Source organism: Anthonomus grandis, chromosome 1 (assembly GCF_022605725.1).
Source record: "Anthonomus grandis grandis chromosome 1, icAntGran1.3, whole genome shotgun sequence".
In the NCBI taxonomy this organism is placed as follows: domain Eukaryota; kingdom Metazoa; phylum Arthropoda; class Insecta; order Coleoptera; family Curculionidae; genus Anthonomus; species Anthonomus grandis.
Window position 1 is genome coordinate 2,033,106 of NC_065546.1, and position 21,611 is coordinate 2,054,716.

Consider the following 21,611-nt stretch of genomic DNA (forward strand, 5'->3'; position numbering starts at 1 on the left):
CTGGTTTTTTGACGGGTGACCATTCTAATATATCGTTGCACTGGACTTTATATAATAAGTTGTATCATATACGTCAAAATATAACACTATATAGTATTTACCAAAACATATGAAATGTACGACATTATGCTGTCTTTATAATAAAAGCGTAACAAATTAAAATAACGATTTATTCTATATATGTAAGAATATTTACTGAAAAACAATAGAAAATATTAAATAGTTGAAACGAAGGTGAAAAATTCATAAAGGATTTTTAAAAATATTTATTGGAATATATCAGGAAAGTAGTGACCGTGAAATTTATTGCAATAACGGTTTTTAAAAAGCCAGGACAAAACACAAACCATTATGAAATAATAACTTTTTTCCAAATTTCTAATATTAAAATTTATAATTTTTTTAATGGGATTTTGTTAACTGCAAAATTACCCAACCATAACCATCTTCAAATCTCTTACAGTCCAAGAACCAATTGTAACATCCTGTATATATTATCCAAGTTGATTTAACCCCCATTTACGTAGTAAAAACAAAAAAATTATCTGAAAATTCGACTTCAGTTTCATTAATAACTAAACAACAAAATACTGTTACACATTTCTGGAATACCATAAAAAGGTCGTCACTGACGGTATATTAAAACAAATCGAACAATTTCTTATCTATTTTTACACAATATGCTGCTGCCCTCCAGTTTTCTCTAGCTCCCTATGCCTTAATAAATCATCCAACTGGTCATGGTCATAATAAACCACAAAATCCGTAGGGGACAACCCTTCGAAAACCGCACTTACCGAGGGTTTTAGGTTGTAAAAGAATAAGGGTTGGCCTCTAGCAGCAAAATCTTTTGTTAAAGTACCGACAACTGTGGCGGCGGTATAGTCAGCACCGTAGATGTGGGTGCAATCGATGACCACCGGGATGCCTTGGCGGATGGAATGTTTCGTTACCAAATTTCTGACATAATCGGTAGATGGGAATATGAGACATCTGTCTGGAGTTAGGATTAAGTACTCTGTGCCTTCGTGAGTCTGTAAGAAATAATTTTAAATGTAAATACATAATCGTATAGAGTCCATTTCAGAGATCTATTAGAATTTTTGATGTGTCGTAGATGCCGCACTAACTAGTCCGTGTGCCTATGTCGTATTTATTGTAGCATGATATACATGTTTAAATGGCAAAATTTTATATAGTTTATCTATGAAATCATTTTAAATATACGTGAAACCCCATGTTTTATACAATTTTTTTTTCTTTTGAAAATGTCCATTTTTAGATGACCACGGACTAAAATCCAAGCATCTTAGAAAATATTTCAAACACTGCCAGCACTCACAGACTTGTCACCTCTTTTTAGCCAGTTTATTAAACAAAGATAAAACACCTGCATTCAGGCGATTCCTACTTTAGGCTGTGCAAGGGATTCTGTATAAGATTTTTAGTTTTTAGTATAAGCATTTATTTTTGTTAATTTTCATCTAAAAATGGCCTAAGGAATTCGTACCACCTATTCTCTCATAACTTGTTATAAACACCCCACTGATGGCGCTAAAAACTAAACTTATGAAATTAAAATTTTTGGTTAAACTCATTTACGTACTTAAATCTTATATTTAAATTAATTATTATCTTGCTATCAACTATTTGGATTTTTAACTTAATAAAACTAAACCCAAAAATTCCGCATAATAAAGTTTTAAATACAAATAAATGTTAAGGCCGGACGCTTTCAGCTTGAGTGGCTGTGACTGAGGTCAGACGTCTTACAAAATAGTACGTGGGCGCATGTAGTCAAATTTTACGATCAAATGTGTAAATTCTCAAAAAAATGCTTAAAACATTTATTTATTTAACGGAATGATGAACGAGAATGAGAATATTACTTTATGACTCATTCCATATAAAATATTGCGATTTAAACATGCATGCCATGTGACAATACAAGCAAAACCGGCACGCGGACTATTCGCGGCACATCAAAGATTCTAATAGATCTCTGAAGTGAACTATTAATTAATCTGTGAATTGTACCAAAAAAAAAACACAATTTAAGCAATCATAGATGGGTATCAATTGTTTAAATATTTGATCTAGTTCCATCTCCATCAAGTTAATCTAAATGCCTATGAAGACTTTTGTTTTGAGCTTTTTTTTTAAATAAATTTTCATCAAATTCTGACGTGTACTCGCTGTCAAATAATGATTTTTGTAGTTTATTTTCTGTGCAAGAGATTTCCTATATTTCCTAACGCGTGAATAATATGCAGGACAACCATCATGCTGGTACCACATATTTAGTCTCACTTCAATCTTCCAAAAATACTGGTAGAATCTCCAGCAAAAAATTATGGTATTTTTGGCCTGTAAGGACACCATCAATAAAATAAGGTCCTATGACTTTATTTTTGATGATGCCACACCAGACATTCACAGACCATGGCCGCTGATGTTCTATCGCTCGAAACCACCTGGGATTTTCAACTGCCCAATAATGCATGTTATGACGATTAACTACGCCATCGTTTGTAACTACGCGCAGAAAGAAATTGTTATTTTCAGCAACTGATTTTGGGTCCATTCACAAAACAACACTCGATTTTGGAAATCATTCCCGTGAAGCTCTTGATGTAACGACAAGTGATACGGATGAAACTTGTGGCGTTTCAAAATTCTTATGTCACTTGTTTTGGAGATTCCAGCAGAGGAAATTGATCGCGAGCTGACTCCAGGATTATGGGAAACTGCAGCTAAGACGGCAATTCCATTATTTTGACTGGTAATGCTTCTCTTTCGTGATCGATTTATCGTTCTCACACATCTTTCTCCATCTTATATAAAAGAGTTTGACTCATCATCGCAGAGCCCAAACTACAATAGCTAGAAACGTGAAATTTTGCCAACGGGTTCCTTTTATAATGTAGGCACTCAGGGCCGTATTTAGGGGGGGTTCAAACCCCCCCCCCCTCCGAAAATCTTATAACGTAAAATAAAATTGAAACGACTAGTAACTATAACTCTTTTTTTTTAATTTACTTTTTAAAGTTTTAAAGGTGTCCAGGCTATAATTAGAGAAAAATATCCAGCAGCAATATATGTGCACTGTAGTGCTCATTCTTTAAATTTAGCTCTTGCCCATTCCTGTAAGGTTCAGAGTATCAGAAATTGTATTGAAACAATAAAATCTATTGCAAATTTTATAAAAATATCATAGCTGATATTTTCGCACTGAGATATTAAAAAATAAAATTAAAGAACATGTTCCAAATAGTAAATGGAGTAAGTTAACATCCATGTGTGAAACTCGGTGGGTGGAAAATCATGATGGACTAATATAAAAAGGTTTACTGAAGTTTTTAAACCAATTATTGAAACATTAGAAGAACTAAAACAAGTAAGAGACATCGAAACTTCTTCAAAAGCTTTGCAGTTCCTTCGAGCTATTATGACCAGTGAGTTTATTATCAGTATGTTAACAGCGTCCACTTTATTTGCTTTTACTCTACCGTTATGCAGAATTCTCCAGACTGTGGATTTTGATCTATTTAGCGCTGTTGAGCATGTGAATACTGTTATTAGTCAGGTCAGGAATATGAGACTGAATATAAATCAAGAATTCAAAAATATTTGTAAAAAATCTGAAGCTAATATAAAGTCTATAAATGATGAAGAATGCATAAAAATACCCAGAATAGTTTCACGACAGCAGAATCATTCTAATGCCATGGTAGCTACTGCAGAGGAATATTTTCGAATCACAGTTGCAATTCCTTTTTTTGATCAATTTATAGAAGAACTGATGAAAATCTGCAAGATTTGCAAATCACGAAAAATCACTTTCATTGTTATATTGTCTAGTACCAAATATGTGCGAAGCACACATAGTAAAAATGGAAGACTTGTTACCATATGAGGAATTTTTGGACCTAGATACGTTATCTGCAGAACTACAGTTGTGCAGATAACGTATCTAGTAACGTAACAAAAATGGATTAAGCTGCCTCAAGCAGAAAGGCCAAAAAATGCTCTTGATGCATTATCAGCATGTAATCCATCTTTGTTTCCCAATATTCATACTCTGTTGCAAATTCTGGCTACGTTACCTGTATCTACAGCCTCATCAGAACGATCATTTTCATCGCTAAGGCGTTTAAAAGACTATTTGCGCAATTCAACTGGTCAGGAGCGGCTAACAGGACTATTGCCCTTTTAAGCGTGCATAGAAATATTATAATTGATACCGCAGAGGTCTTAAATCGTTTTGCGAGGGAAAAGCAAAGAAATATTCAGTTGTTATTATAATTACTATTTTTAAAATTTTAACGTTGTTAAATGTGTTTTTTAGTTTAAACTGGTATCTTCTTTTAGTAAAACCTATTTATAAATTAAAGTTTTTTTTATCCCTAATATCTCAAATGTCAGTGGCCTAACCCCCCCCAAAACTTTGGTCCAGATACGGCCCTGTAGGCACTGAATAAGAACGGATTTTTCGAAATTCCACCGATAAGGGGTAAAAAATGGGAAAATTGTTGACCTCGAGAACTAAGGGGGCGTGGCTTCGGAATTTGAACGGAGACTGCCCGCACCAACGAATCGCGGGCATCAACTTAAGAAAAAAAAATTAACTGCAACAATTTTTTTTTTATAATGTATGCCCCGGATACGAACGAACTTTTTGAAATTCCACCGATAAGGGGTGTTAGCGATATGATAAATATCGCATAGCGGCATAAAATTGATTAATAAATACGATTGAAAGTGCCTCTGTATTATTTATATTTTGGTAGACATAACAACAAGGCGGGTCCATGCGAGACTGATACTCGAGAGGTGACTCGACTCAGTCTTACCGCTCGCTCTGCATCTAACGAATCATTTTTAAGATTATTTGTGTCTATAATAATTATATTATATTAATCGCGCCCCTTGACCTCAAGAAAAACGGCGTGGCAATTGTGGGTTGCATATACTATCAATGAGGCGAGGCTTCGGATTTTATTTTTGTGTATTGTGGGTTGCATTTACTATTATTGGAGGCCTTCTTCGACTTTTCTTTTATTTTCACGCGAGCAACGCCGCGGGCATTCAGCTAGTCTTCTATAAAGTGGTTCACTACACGATAAAATAATCCTCGCGATGAAAGTCGGCGTTGAGGATGCATTCCGTTCAGATTCACCATAGATAAAGACCATTTCGACTTTTAGTATTGAAAATACTTCTGGGCGCACGTATATGGGACCCGTCTTTGAAAAAACGACATGCTACAAAACGAAATGTAACAGTCCGGGTATAATGACCTGCCTCATCAACGCGATCTCGGCGTTGATCAGGGAATAGAGCAAGGTCGTTCGAAGGCCGCAATGAGGTTTGGGTTTTAAGTCAAGTATGTAGGTGAGAGAAATTTTATGTGATATCCGATTTATAAGCCATGAAGCGAATAGGGTGCGTGTTATATTCAGGATTCTTTTATTTTATTTGTTCCTTTCGACAAGAAGTGTTACTAAAAAACTTGTGTATTCGAAAATAAAAGTGTGTGTGTGTCAATTATTGATACGAGGATTACAAACAAGGGTGGTCTTTTATAAAATAAGTGAAAATAAAATAGGTAAGTCCTTAGTGAAGTAGTTGAGCTTTCTATGTTGGTGTCATGGGGAATATAAAAATTGACCACTTGAAAAGTATAGGTAGATATAATAATTTATAGCTAGCAAATTGACAGTTTTTCGACCAAAAATTTATGTGGTGGAAGTTAGCCACAGATTCAGAAACGAAAATCATGTTTTACAGTCGCCCAGATAAGTTTTGGTTTTAATTTTTTTTTGTTTTTAAAAGCTTTTATTTAACTTGCAATGTACCTATGTATGTATGTATGTAAGTATGTATGTAAGTATATATGTATGTATGTATGTATGTAAGTATGTATGTATGTATGTATGTATGTATGTAACTATGTATGTTTGGGTCAAATCTTGGAAATCAAATTTGACCAACTTCCAGATGTCCGATTTACGTGAAATTTGAAACACATTCATATTTCCGATGACAATGCAATTTAGTGCTATCACAATTACAAAAAAACAAAATGGCGGATCCAAAATGGCGAACTTTAAAACCAAAACTTGTCTGGGCGACTGTAAAAACATGATTTTCGTTTCTGAATCTCTAGCTAAGTTCCACCACATAAAAATTTGATGAGTAAACTTATTTTGGGCAAGACTGTACCTGTCGAATGCACACTTTTTATTTATGGAAATATAAAATAAAGGCACTTTAAAATTAAAGTTACCTGTCAAATTGTTTATTTTTCGACGATTTTGACTAAATGTTTGTAATGTAAATAAATTATAAACTATTTTACTTCCAGAATGTCCCTCCATTCACATCAATTGCCGTTAAAGAAACGGAAACTTAATATTGTAAAAAATGAAAACGAAAAAGTTTTACCATTCAAGCAGAGAAAAATAACTCTTATAGAAGATAAAAAGGAAGCTGTCGAGTTATAGTCAAATGCTGAATTTTGTGTGCAGTCAAATGCAAATACTGAGAAAAAACATATTAAAACTTTTTTACTTTCTTTGGATGCAGAAGACTGTGGGACTTACCAAAAACAAGTAATTAATACTAATATTTCATTACCAAGCACTAGCGGTGCTACCGCACTTAATAAAAGTCAACCTGATAATAAGAAGCAAGACAATGTCAAACTTGCCTTGAACGCTAAACGTTGTCGGGAATATAGGCAACGAAAAAAGTTGAATAAAATAATTTCTTCGAATCCCAATACTACAGTTGATGGTGTTTCTGTTTTCCAAGATGTCTCTTCTGTTCAACGATCTGAGGAAAAGCAGAAAATCCAATCACGGGGAAAAGGTTCTACCAATAGTTCATCGGGTATCATCATAGAAAAGAAAGAAGCCAGGGAAGCACCAAATAAAACAGGTAATTGTGAGTCTTTTGAATCAGATATTTTGAACTTTTCAGGATATCTCAATAATTCAATAGTTACTTTAAATCCAACAAATACAAAAATTTTTGAAAAGAGAACATTATATTTAGAGCATTTTATGAACACTAAATTTTATAGTAATAATTTAAACGAATTCTGTCGTATATGTGACCGAATTTGGTGGACTAATGATATTTGCTCCATAACCAAGGATATTCTTCCCCTTCTTTATGAAGCTGGCTACCCAAAAATGTATTCGAGTATCGAGGATGAATGCAAATTTTATAAGTGTTGTCGTAACTGTTATTCCACTTTATCCCGTAAAAAAACGATTCCTCAATTATATTTACGAGATACGCCATTATACCGAAAATATGATATTAAAATTAATAACACATTCTTGGGTATACATGAAGGTTATGATTTTGCAGAAGAAAATCAAATATTTTACGACCAGCTTTTCGAGATAAGGAATAGTCAAGAAGACATGATGGACGTAGTTTCGTCGCGTAAAGAAAAAATTTTAACAACTGAGCAATTATTAAACATGCAACAGCAAACAATTTTTTGGGGGGAAGATATGGTGTTACATTTAGCCCCAGGTCAGAAAAACAAACCGTTTGCATTATCTTTTGACGCTGATGCAGAGGAATTATCATTTCCTGCTATCTATTACGGACATGAAAGACAATTTAAAATTAATGTAACTCCTTATATGATGGCAACTAGTGAAATCCGTAGAAGAGATAGACGTGGTGTTACCCCTAATCACATTCTTTACATGGCAGCCAAAATCATGCGTTTGAGAATTATTCAAACATTTCAAGTATTGTTTCGCAATAATAGCCATGAGGTAAAAAATATTACAAGAGAAGATTTATTAGATCCAGAATTTGTGAAAGAAAGCATGGAAAAGAATGAGTCGTTTTTAAAAAATATACCTAATTCGATACAATATTGGCAATCAAAGAAAAAGGACTTATTTTGTATGATGCGTCAACTCGGAAAACCAACTGTATTTGTAACACTTAGTGCATCAGAGGTACATTGGAAGCCACTCTTAAAATGCGCCTATAAATTTCAACAAAATTTAGACGATGAAGATAACATTGACGATAGTATCTTTGATATTATGTCTAATAGTGCTAAAGCGGAATTAGTGAACAATGATCCTGTTATTTATTGCCTATATTTTAACAAATTAGTAGATACAATCATGATTGCTCTAAAAAAAAAGAGAGATGGCCCATTTGGAAAATATTATTTAAAAGATTACTTTCGTAGGGTGGAATTTCAGCATAGAGGTAGTCCACACTGTCATATGTTATTATGGCGTGAAAACGCTCCACCTTCCCACGAGGCACAGTTATTAAATGATGAACATTTACCGGAAACTATTGCATTAATTGATAGTATTGCCTCAGCCGAAGAATGTTTAGTTTCAAGCCCCAGGAATTTACAAACGCAAGCTCATACTCATACATGCTACAAAAAAAATACAAAAAATGCCGTTTTGGGGCACCATTTTGGCCAATGGATCAAACTAGGGTATTAATTCCGGTATTGCCAGTTAATAAGGATAACTCAAAAGTTTTGTTATTTGAAAAAATGCATGAAGCTTTAGAGGTGGGTTCTTTGACAAGTTTTGAGGAATTCCTTCAAAAATTTTATTTAGAGTCATTTGATGAGTATTTGGACATTCTTCGACATGGCATTCATCGACCCTCGGTTTTTATGAAACGTGGGATTGAAGACATTTGGATCAGTCCATTTAATCCATGTATTTCGAAAGCTTTGCAGTCAAATATGGATGTTCAGTTTATATTAGATGAATATTCCTGTGCTGCTTACGTTGCCGAATATGTGAATAAAAGTGAGCGTGGCTTTAGTTCCCTTCATCGAGAATTAATAAAAGTTCGTGATAAATATCTAGATATGGATTATGAGATGTGTATGAAAGAATTGGGTAAACTAGCATTAAATAATGTGGAAATGTGTGCCCAAGAAGCAGCTTGGTATTTGTTACGATTATCCATGTCTGAAGCGTCTAGAAAAGTGGAAGCCATACCTACACAGCATCCAATGGAAAGATTTTTAATGAAGAAATCATTGAAGCAAATGAATGAACACTTGTATCTGGTATTTTCAATACGCCTACGATGTTTGCGCATATTGCAAAATCTGTGAATTTTTCATTTATTGTTAGGCATTTTATAGTCACTCAACAAAATAGTCAAATACTTGATAACTGTGAACCAAAATAATCTCTCATTTATTTTATTCATCAGTATTTGTTTACAATCGCCTGAAATACCTGAGATAAACACGTGAGATCTGGTCACTATAGAAAATTTTCGGATCATAGCAACTTGTATTGATCATTGATCAACAATGCCTTGTCACAACAATATTGAGGAATTGCTAAACCAAAGCTATTCCTGTTTCTAATGTCATTGTCAAGGAAAAAATTCGTAAAAAAATCAAGAATTAATATCTTAAAAAGGAGAGGTCTCATGTAAAAAAGTGTCAGATGAAAGTTCCTTATTTTTTAACGCTAAATCAGACACTATTAAAAAAAACAGAGGTTTCTATGCAAAAAAGTAAAGTTGACCTTCATTTGACTTTGAAGACGTCCACTCAAGGTCAAACCAATGACGTCATTTTATGGGCCCCTGGAAACCATTCACGCTTCACATGAAACATTTTCTGGATACATGTTTAGTTTTCGAGATATTGCGATGTCTCAATAATATAAATATTTATTTAGTTATATTCTATCTAACTACTTTGAAAACTAAAACTTTTATGACATATTAAAAGTTCTTACATATTTCTAATGCTATAAACATTTATGCCCGTCAAAGTTATATTGCTTGTCATCAAAGTCAAATTTGACTAAAAGTTAAAAAGTGACAATTATCAAAAGGTATCGTTTCGGTAATATTTAGCTCAAAAATAAATATTTGTTAATTATTGCAGACATAATGACACGTTTATTCAGAGGAACAAACCTATAAAAACCTATGAAGGAATATTATTTCTAATTGGACCTTTAGGGCATTTATGTAAGACAGTTCTATAATAAAAAATCTGTTTAACAAAAATACTCACCGTTAGCTTTTCTATGCTAATTTTGGGCCTAGCAGCATGATACAGAATAAACAACAAATTAAGTCCAATTCCAACTAAAATTCCAATTTCCAGTGGCAGCACCAGGCATGCCACAAAAGTGGCTACACCCAGAAATAGATCACTTTCTAAAATAATTAAAAGACATATTTTTAAAATATATATAATAAATTCCGTTTTTTAAACATACTTTTTGACCTCCACATCGGCTTAACAACTTTAACTTCCACCATGAAGATCACGGCAGCGATAATGATGGCCGCTAAGGCAGCTTTAGGAATAAAATAGAAAAACGGCGTAAAGAATAGCAAAGCTAAAATGACTAATAATCCCGTATAGAGTCCTCCCATTGGTGTCTTAACACCGCTGCTATTATTTACGGCACTTCTGGCCAGTGCGCCAGCGCCCGGAAAAGCTTGCACGAAAGAGTTTGCAATGTTTGCAAGACCTATTGCTATAAGTTCTTGTGTGGCATCCACCGGCTTACCATTAGCTAAAAAAGGAAGAGAATTAATAAGATTATTGTTATAAAGTCAATGATAAACTTACAAAAAGCTTTACAGATGGCAATGGTCTCAAGAAGACCGATTAAGGGTGTTACGATGATGCCGGTGCCTAAGTTTGACATCATTTCGAAGAATGATACGTGAATTTCAGTTTCGTTTATGGTCTTGGTGTAGCCGAACGGCGGGGGTTGTAGGCTGGGTAATCCTGGTGGTACGTTTCCTATTAGCGTTAGTGGAGACTCACCTAAAATTGAAGGAAATGTTTTTTAATTAAGTTGAAGTGTTATCCAAAGTCAAAGTGGGAAAGCACTTTTGCTATGGAACAAGAGAAAATCGTCTCGAAGATTATTTTAAATGTGACTTCTCCTTAAGATGGATTTGCAAAGACTGTATAATTGTAACACTAGTATTAATTTACGATAGTTGCAAAATATTAATAGCAAGAATGCTTGTTTGCTAAAATTATTAAAAGAAATGAAGGACATGAAGGCCGTAAAATGTGAATTAAAGAAGTTCTTTAAGAAGGGATATCATATCCAGCATTTGTACAGCATCGCCAACATGATATAGTAAACGGTGCTTCAAGCTTGCCTACAATTGTTATTAATTTCATTAAAAAGCAGAATCAAAATGTAATTATTAAATAGGTCTAAAAACTTAAACTTTGAACTCTTTAAGAAAAAAAATAATGAGTAACGTAAAAGTACCAACAAAAATACTGGCAAAGGTTTATTCGAACCTATAGAACCTATATTAAACGTGTTAAAAATTAACAAAGTAAAATTATACAGATCGTGTTTTCGTTCGTTACTTATAGGAAACATACCATAGAGGCGAAATTTTGCAACGTTGCGCGTGTACGAGTGCACGCGCTGAGCGACAGAGCACCGTCCCGGCCGGCTCGAGGACTGGATTTACGGGATTACTAGTCGACCGAAGTGTCTTGGCCTCCGAGATTTGGATGCGCTGTGACAAACCCGACGGGAGCTCATTTAAAGTGGTGCTCTCGTAGTGTTCACATTGTTTACTCCGCAATACAGAGGTGATATTAAAACTTTTATAGTTCAAAATGCCCTTTCAAACTAGTTTAAGAAATAAAGTTCTTACCGGCCAAAGTCGGGAAATAATTAGCAATTTGTTAAATTTTATGCAAGCAGAAGCCGTAGCTGGAGAAGTTTCAATTCCTCTCGAAAAGGTATGTATGTATTTAATACCATTAACTTATTATTATTACATTAACTTAACTTATTATTATTGTTTTTTACGCGACTGATGTAATAGTAAACAATTAAGACAAGTTACAAATTATAACCTTTCATCCCGCGAAATGTACCGCGAAATTTTTTATAAGGGCATCAAAGTTTGGATTAAATTTGTAAAGGTTGTTTTGATAATTGTATTGTTTTGATCATTTTTTAAATTGAGAATTTGATTTTGACTAAGACGGTCACTTTTAAGTGATAAAAATAATAATTTTAAAACTGTTTTATGCGTTGCTATGGTAACATTTTATTTTTTTACCCGCTTTTTTTATTGTTATGAGACTGGCTAAAAAACATCCATTTTCGTTTCGCTTATCCAAAATACATCATGTATTGTATAGGAGGTATGGAAAACTAAGTTTTCGATGCACGTATTTTGGAAAAATATTTTCACAACATCTTTTTCAGACGAGGTCAATAATTCACATGAGTCAAAAGCTATGATTTTTTTAGAACCATAAAATATTTTTTTAAGATTAGAGCATCGAAAATTTAGTTTTGCTTTGTAAGGTTTATTATTTTGCGACTTTTGATTTAAGGAAATTGTCACTTTATATGAGGCCATTATTTGCAAAACTCGCTAATCGACATTTTTACCGAAAATTGTTTTTTGTGTCAGAAATGTTCATTTTTATAAGGCTAATAGTTTGGTCGAGTCAGTTCCACGCTAAACAGGCTCTTTGATACCTAAATATCATATCAAAAAGGCTTGTAATTTGCAAAACTGGTTCTATGCTTCGCGAAATTAGTTGCAAAACTCGCTGAATGCGTTTGAACCAATAGCGCGCGTTAGAATATTCACGTGACTTTTTGCAGCTGTTTATGTGTTTTTACGTCTTATTTGCAGTCGCAGCGTGTGTCATATTAGTTGTTATCGTCCGTCTTATTTCAACGATTGTTGATATTGTTCAGTGTTCAATTATTATTTTAACGTCTTATTTGCTATGGAAATACTACATGCTAGTTCAAGTGTTTTACCTAGCCCTGCTGGGAAAGGACGTAAGAAAGAACGTCAGCCAGAAAACTATAAAAGAAATGTTGCCAAGCGTATGCGGTAGGTATATCATTTTTTAATGTGTCATAGAATCTTTTAATTAATCCCTGCTGTTCTATTCTAGACATTTACCACAGACTCTGGCAACGTATCCGACCTGCAAGCATGATGGTCGACCAGGACAACCTTATTATTGCACGACACTAACGATGGCGCAGGTCAAGGAGTGTCACGCGTACTTGTACGAATCTAAAGACAAGATAGAACAAGATAGGCGAATACTGGCTTGCTGCACGGGAAACAAACCCAAAAGAGGTAAAACAGACCACGCTCAGGTTTCTATACAATACAATATCCGTTTGAAGGATGGGCACTTGATAAGGGTATGCCGAAATGCCTTTTTGGAAATATCAAATTTTAGTAAAGATAGAATTCAAAGGGTAATGCGAAATTTTGTGCTTTTCGGGGCTCTTCCAAAGGAACGCAGAGGTGGCGATCGAGTAGGTGTAAAAAATATTGACAAGCAAAAAAGCATAAAGCAATTCATTGAATCAATTCAGTGTGTTGAATCGCACTATTGCCGAAGCAAGTCAAGTGTCCGGATGTATTTACCTTGTGACCTTTCTTTTAAAAAGCTCTACAATCAATATCTGGCAAAAACCCCGGAAGGTATGCATGTAAAAATAAGTTATTTCAGAAAATATGTAAATGCTAATTACAATATTGCATTTGGGACCCCACAGACTGACTGTTGTTCTTTCTGCCTGAGGACGAAAGAACAGATTAAATCAATGACATCCGCGAGTGGTAGGCATCAATTAATTGTGGAACATCGCATCCACGTATTGAAGGCAAAAACCTTTTTCAAATTACTTAAATACACTAAACCAACAACAGTTACCTTTTCTTTTGATTGTCAAAAGAATCTGGCCTTACCACGGTTGCCTGACCAATCTGCCTACTTTAGCCAGCAAATTAATTACCATAATTTCACAGTCGTATGTGGTAGCTCCCAGACTCAATTAAGAGTCACAAATGTCTTTTCATACTTATGGACCGAAATTCAATCTCCGAAACATTCTAATGCTATAACATCGGCTGTTCGAGATGTTTTGATTAACTTCAATTTTGAAAATTCCGTAACAAAAATAAATTTATTTGCCGACGGGTGTGGCGGCCAAAATAAAAATACTATAATGATGGCAATGCTGGCCCACTGGCTTCAAGAAGGGGCGCCAAAAAACATTAAATGTCTGGAACTGATTTTCCCGATGGTTGGACATTCCTTCATCCCTCCCGACAGGGTTTTTGGTTTGGTCGAAAAGGACATAAAGAAGACACCAGTAATTGTCGAACCTTGTCAATATGATGACATAATTAAAAAACATGCCACTGTTCGAAAGTTAGGGGTTGACTGGAGACTATTCGACTGGAGAGCAGAGACCAAAAGTGTAGTGAAGAATCCCTCATCGTGGCATTTTGCCTTCAATAAAGCAAAACGTTTCATTTTCATCAGGAATAATGGTACTGTTCTGGTGCAAGGCGAACCTAATTATCGCACTAATATTGGGCAACCTAAAGGTATTTGCAAAAAAAATTGCAAAGTTTCCTCGCTATCGCCTAAAGAGATACCATTAGGCAATCAATTGAAGGGTGACAAAAGTACAATTGACAAGTTGCTGGCTCAACATTACGGAAACGATTGGAGGAGTCTTCCACAATTAACTTTCTATAAAAGTCATCTCACAAAGCCTGCCGCTGCACGCGAAGAAGACGATAAGTTGGAGGGATGCCAAAATCAAACTGAGGATTTTCCTGTTTGAATAATTTATATTTTGATTTTGTTTTGACTGAATTTCCAACATTTATTTTTGTTAGAAAAAATGTTTCTTTGTTTTTTATGCAGTTAAATAAACGCAATTAGGATTTGTTTATGCTTTCACCCTAGTTTTAATATTATTATCATGTTTGATTAATAAAGGGAAGAACTAGAAGATATATATTTTTTTAATTTTAATTGCAAAACTCTCTCTATGCACTTTATTTATTTATTTTTAGCAACATTTTTAGCGTTTTAGATTTCTAATTAGTGGTTTTGCTTTTCTGTACCTACGAAGCTACCAGTAAAAAAAACAGCTAAATTATAATGCATTAGTAGTTCTGTGAGCATTTTTTTCATTTCCTGAACAATTTGCTTTAAAGCATAGGACGAGTTTTGCAAATAATGGCCTCATATAATGTATGTATAAATTTATAATGTAGGTACATATGTACATAGGTTATTATAAAATTAACATATTTTTAAATAATTTGATATTTACCACTAGATTATCTTCAGAAAACTTAAGAAAATCCAATTAATACAAATTTACCTGGCCTGGTGCGCCTTTATTTATAATTTTATAAATTTTTGTATAAGCTCGTATTTTTACTACGTGTTAACGCAACAGCAAAGTATTTTTTCCTTATGTGTAATTGTTTGGCAGATTTATAAATTTACTTTTTTTTATAGGTTCAAGAACGCGTTGCAGCAGCAACAGGGGTATCAATTAGAAGTATTCGACGAATTAAAAAAGAGGCAACATTGGTTACATCAGGCCAATCAACATCGTTTTCAACACCTAAAAGAACTAATAAAAATATCAAAATTAAAACTCGCTTGGATGACGCAAATTTGGGAATTTTGCGAAGAACAATCATTAACCACCATTTCACAGAGAAGACAGTTCCTAAATTAAAAACAGTGCATGCAAAATATGTCGCAGATACTGGGTATCAAGGATGTAAAGAGACTCTGCGTAAGGAAATGCATAAAATCGCTTTTCGATGGAAAAAATTTAGGAGCAATCAAAGAGTGCTAATTGAGCAGCAACCCATCAGGCTGCTAAGAATAAAGTTTCTTAAAAAAATACGTCAGTACAGAGAAGAAGGTAGAAACATAGTATATATGGACGAGACATACATTCACTCAACGCATACTAACTTAAAAGGTTGGAGTGATAACTCTTTGGAAGGCATTAAAAAACCAACAGGCAAGGGACCACGTCTCATTATAGTTCATGCAGTTGGCGAAGATGGTTTTGTCCCCAATGCGTATATTAGATGGAAATCCAACAGCACAAGTGGCGATTATCATCACGATATGAATTATGATAACTACAAAAAATGAGTTTCAGACAATCTCATTCCAAACCTAAAGCAAAGGTCTGTTGTGGTAATTGACAATGCTCCATACCACAATAAGCAAATAGATAAAGCACCAACAACAATAACAAAAAAAGCAGAAATGCAACAATGGTTACGTTTAAGGGGTATATCATATGACAGTGATTACTTTAATAAGTCGAATAAACCAGAAAGTGACTTATCTGGAATAGACGAACTTACTGATAATGTTGAAGAACAAGCTGTGGGAAATAAGAATCTAACAGTTGACGATGATAAAACGTACCTTAATTTGTAATTTTTTTATGTATAAATTTATTAATGAAATATTAGATAGGTATATTTAATTTTTTACCATTTACATAACATAATTTAATTTTATAATAAGAACATTTTTTATGTATTATGTCTATATAAATTTATTTATAATGTATTAATTATATGTATATAATTAAATATATGTATCCATACATAATGTGTACAAAATGTAGGAAATACATAATAAATAAATATTGGTAAATATTACACTGGATTTAATTTAGGATTATTAAATAAATTAATAAAAATACCTTTGTTATAATTATTCATTTATTTTATAAATTTATTCAAAATTTTTATCCTAAGTAATTTCCGTCAAGGCTGGTACACACTTGGGACACACTGTATATTGGTAAATATATTAATTCATGCGTTCATTTACTATTCATAATATAATTTAATTAAAACAAAAATTAAATAAAATTTTAAGCGCGTCAAATATGCTGGATGTAGACGTAGTACATGAGCCTCGATTTATTGATTTTTGTGTTTTGCATCTTCCTCGCACCCTGACTCTTTCACTTCTTTATTTGCGCATCTCAGAGGCCAAGACACTTTGGTTGACTAGTAGCACCGAACATAAACTAGAATAGAAGGATCACTCTAAGCGCCGCCCAAAATGTTGCCTTTCTCACTCGCTTTCTGATGCTACTCTTTTTTGCTGCCCGGTGGCGACTGCGTTATACAGGGGCGTCTTCAATATTAGAACTATAATAGCGTTGTGCGGAAATTTTGTACTTTAAAAATGCCGGCGATATGTTGCGTAGATGGCTGCAGGAGTAAAAGGGGATATACATTTTTTTAAAAATAAAAATGGATTAGTTTACAGAAAAAAAATACACGCTTTTCTTCAGTATTTCTTAAATATCTCGGAAAATTGAGATCCTACAAAAAAATTCAAAAAGTGTCAGCGATTTAGAGTACATATTTTTTTTTAATCGTGATTTTAATCTAAAAAAATGCAAAATTTTTGGTAATATTCTGTTATTAGTGGTGGTTTTTAATAGTGAAAGCTATCCGATTTATTATTAGTTGCATTGCAATCATTTGAATGATATAAATTTTAGCCACTTATACCGTCTAACCATACTTAAAACTTCATTTTTTTCGTCATTAAGGGTGGTTTTTAAGGGTTTACGTTTCAAAATATTGATGTGTACTATAATCCCCAATGTAAAACTATATTTATTTTGCATATTTATATGAATTCTAGGTTGTAAAACACCTATTTTCGTTTTATTTAAATTTTAGTGGTTTGTTCTTTCATCCCCTATTTAAAAAGCAAATAATTAGGCATTTAATAAGTTTTTTTTATTTAACTGCCTTTTTATATTTCACTGTTACCGAGTTCCATATGCTGAGTGTTGTTATCACATTATTATGTAAATTTTATTAAATATTTAAAAAATGGGTATATTAACGAAGTTATTATTAATTAAGTGTATGTAATATTAGGTAGGTAGTTTCTTGGTCAGTTAAGAAAAGAGCATGAAAGGAACATAAAGCTAAGATTTAATTGTGTACATTCTAATAAACTTAATTTTAAAGCTATCTACCAAGTGTTTTTCTTACAGTTATTTGTTCAAAAGAGATACTTAATAATATTCTTTGAATTTCATTTTAACAATAATACAAAGTGCCTTTAATTTCAAAAAATTCCATATATTACACGCTGCCCGCCGCGATGTACGAAAATATTCCTTATTAAAAATGTTTCAAACACCCCCCGTATCGTAAAGGATTGCCGTCGAAACTAAATAATGATTTACGACCGCGTAAAAAAAGTCGGCACTGTTTAGAAGTCCCTTCTTCAAACGGCCGCAAGAGAGTGAACCTACTGCCTTGTTCTTTATACTGTGCTAGTAGTAAACATCTGACTTTCGTGGGAGCTGCGTCGTTTGGCGACTTCAACAGGTGGTTCTTGACGTTGTGTGTGGCATTTTTTACAATCTTGAAGACAAAAAGATGTCTCAAAATTTGTAACCACATTTAAAGCCGTTTTTGCACAAGGAATCGGTCTATTCTCAAATGTCACTGAAAACAAATCTCTACAATGTGCTGCCGAATTGCCTCCATAAAACCATTTAATTAGTTGAACCCTTTCGGAAGGGGTATAAAGAGCCATAGTGAAAAAAACACGAAAATAACGCTCAAAAATTATTAATGCAACGTGCAGTAAACACAGCAAAGTGAGGTCTGCTGACTCCCGGTTCAAAAAATAAAAACGCAAAATTCAGCCGCAACCAAGCGGTGTTGCCATTATTTTGGGTAATACGTAGCTCACAATAACACGATCTGTATACAGTGCTTTCAACCTATGGAAAATCAAGTAGATCAACATGGTGTTACTGAATGAAAATAATATACATTTTCAGCAGGATGGAGCTCCCGCGCACTACACTTTGGTAGTTCGAGAGTGGCTTGATGAAAATTTTCGAGAAAAGTGGATTGGCAGGCGTGGTGTGTTAGGTCTCCGGACCTAACCCCCACTAGACTTTTTTCTTTGGGGCTACTTAAAAAGCAAAGTTTATAAAACCCCACCTGAGAGTATTGAGAATTTAAAAAATAGAATATTTCAAGAATGCGGAGAAATTAGTGGGCAGACCCTTGCCAATGTTCGTAAGGAGTTTGAAAATAGGCTTTTTTATTGTCTTGCTAATAACGGCGTGCCTTTTGAACATTTAATAAAATAAATTTGTTAAACTAATTAAATTTGTTTTTCTACCCTAGCGATTTACACTTTAATTGCTTCTTGGTCAATCAATTCTATTTTTTTTTACAGCCATTGATAGCATAATGAATGCCCTTTAAAATAATGTATCACACGATGGGGGTTCCCATTTGACATATTAAAGTGAGGTTAGCTGAAGGTGAGGAGGTGATTGACAGAACTTCAGTAAATGCATAATTAAACGTCCCCCTGTATATCTAATTTCACGTGTTGTGATGGTGGATCGTTTTGAAATGAAAGCACTGTATGCTGAATGTTTAGGAAGTCTTTTTAATAAAATGGTAAATTATGAGAAAGTATAGGTACGGATAGGATGGAACAGTTAACCGTTATTATGAACTGAAGAACAATTTTGCGATGTTTTTATTATCAAATACTCTATTATAAGAGTAGAAAATGTACAGGGTGTCTCAAATTCGAGGGTGACCATTGGAATCTCGGAAACCGTAAGAGTTTCTCGGGTCGGTTAAATGGGGGCAAAGTTTCGCAATTTGGAGCTTAACACGTTGACTGCCATGAGATTTATATAAAAATCATTCTCAGACGCCACTATGTCAAAATTGAAATAATTAGTCAAAATGGCTTATAAATCAAAATTTTTAATATTATATGTTTGAGCTACTTAAGCATAAAAATGTCGCGAAAACGTCCTTTGAATGACCGTGAGCTTGAGAATTTTGCCGCAATGGATGAGAATGAGTGGGACAGTTTCCTAAAGGATAATTCGGATGAGGACCCGAAATATGAAATGTTTAGTGAACAAACTTCAAGTGAAAGTGATCAGGATCAAATCCAGCCACCCGAAGAATCACATTTAGATCCTGAGTAGGTTGACATCGCGGACGAGCACATTGAAGACGAGCTACCAGAAGTGCCAGACTTAGACGCAGAGTGGGTTGACATTGAGGAGGAGCCACCACATTTTGATTTTTTGATCATTGGATTTATGTCTCAAGAACCGCAGTAACGATAAAATATCTTGTAAATTTATTCTATTCTAATGAGTTTTTAAGCTATTTGGCACAACAAACAAATTTGTATGCGACCCAGGAGATCGCAAAACATCCTTTGACAAGGTCCTCCAGATTGACCAGATGGGTCGAAACGACCCCAAATAAACTGAAAATATTTTTCGGTCTTCTTTTACATATCGTCGCTTTGGTAGTGAAGAGTCGTAACCCACAAATTGAAAATTTGTGGGAAAATTGAAAATTGAGTTAAGACTGTCAACAAATAGTAAAAAGTATAAATTTTGATTATTAAAAGTATCCTAAGCCACAACCTATATAAAGTCCCTGAAACATAAAATTTGCTAAGAGATCTAACCCACATTTTAATATAGTGAATAGGCATAAGCAGCTTAGCACTTTTAGCAACTGCGTTTTTAAGCGTTATGGATCAAAATATTATAGATGTGAATAAAACTAATCCACATTTTTATGGTTTCTGTGTTGGCTCTTGCGTCCCTGTTTCGGCCCGCTCGTGAATGCTGAGTATCTTTTTATCTCTTTTTGGTGTCGTTAATTAAAAAAGAATCAATATACACACAAAGTCTACTAAATTACCTTTCGAAATCGCTATTTGTTTATGTTTTGGAATAATAATTGCACGCATTTAGTGCGCTTTGTATTCTTGAGTTAGAGCGTTGACTGTTTAGTTTTTTTGTTTATTTAGTTAGTGTTTTTGTATTGTTAAGAGTGCTTTTTAAAAAATGTCTTCAAGGAGTAAACTTATAGTCCAAAGAGCACTAGAAATGCAGTTAAATGATGACGAAAGGTCCGACGAATCCTCTGATAATGAAGAAAAAGAATATACCATACTATCGCCGGTTTATTTTGGTAAGTACATAATTATTTTTCGAGTGAATAGTGCGGAATTAGGCGTACGTAATTCGTAATTAACGTACTTTCTGTATCTAACATGATTATAAATATGTACAAATTAAATACCTAACTTATTGTAACTTATAAAAAGATAATTATTAAAATGTATGCACATTTTAGATAAAATGCCGGTTACTGCAGGAGATTGTGGGCAAGACATTCCCGATACCGATGGGTTATTATTATCGCCACCAGTAACAGTTGAAGGTATAAAAAATTTAACGCAAGTACGCAGTCGCATGTGATTTATTAAAAATAATGTTTTTTTTTCAATTAATATTTTAAGTTAAGTTTAATTAAATTAAATTAAAAAATTAAATAAATATATTTATCGTTTGTAATTCTAAGCATGCATCTGCGTTACATTTAAAGTAGTCGTTTTTTTTTAAATTACGTTTAAAATGTTATTACTTTTAGGCAGAGAACAAAGCGTTGAATTTCCGGGGCTGAGTGCAGTCACGGCTTACCATCAAGAATTTTGAACAGTCGAGTATCACCACCAGTTGAAGGTAGTTTGTTAATTATTGTAATCAAGTACACCATATTTTTAATTTTCAGTGCAAAATCAAGAAAATCGAAACGACGATAACGACGAAGCATCTTCAAGTTCAGAACCGTTAGTAAATGTAAGAAAAAGGCTTTTGATGGAAAGAAACAATGCCACATCAACATTC

The 21,611-nt window shown here is 33.8% G+C and overlaps 2 protein-coding genes across 3 annotated transcripts in view; one reads left to right on the top strand and one right to left on the bottom strand.

Annotated features, from left to right (window-relative positions):
* Window positions 1-609: 609 nt before the first annotated feature.
* LOC126744015 (sodium-independent sulfate anion transporter-like) overlaps window positions 610-21,611 on the bottom strand; it is a 118,234-nt gene continuing 97,232 nt past the window's right edge. For both annotated transcript variants that reach the window (XM_050451329.1, XM_050451336.1), the window contains 4 exons: window positions 10,628-10,828; window positions 10,269-10,571; window positions 10,061-10,206; window positions 610-1,034 (listed from right to left, as the gene is read on the bottom strand). In XM_050451329.1, the coding sequence (XP_050307286.1) occupies window positions 672-1,034; window positions 10,061-10,206; window positions 10,269-10,571; window positions 10,628-10,828 (1,013 nt within the window). In that variant the 3' untranslated portion in view covers window positions 610-671. The remainder of the gene's footprint in view (window positions 1,035-10,060; window positions 10,207-10,268; window positions 10,572-10,627; window positions 10,829-21,611) is intronic.
* On the top strand, window positions 12,602-14,836 carry LOC126744071 (uncharacterized). The gene is made up of 2 exons (XM_050451423.1): window positions 12,602-12,900; window positions 12,965-14,836. Exons 1-2 carry the CDS (start codon window positions 12,791-12,793, stop codon window positions 14,661-14,663), a joined length of 1,809 nt encoding a protein of 602 aa, XP_050307380.1. The 5' UTR covers window positions 12,602-12,790; the 3' UTR covers window positions 14,664-14,836.

Excerpts from the sequence above, each read along its gene's own strand:
- LOC126744071 (XM_050451423.1), top strand. The coding sequence starts at position 12,791 with ATGGAAATACTACATGCTAGTTCAAGTGTTTTACCTAGCCCTGCTGGG. Across the intron at positions 12,901-12,964 it reads AATGTTGCCAAGCGTATGCG|ACATTTACCACAGACTCTGG; the intron begins GTAGGTATATCA and ends GTTCTATTCTAG.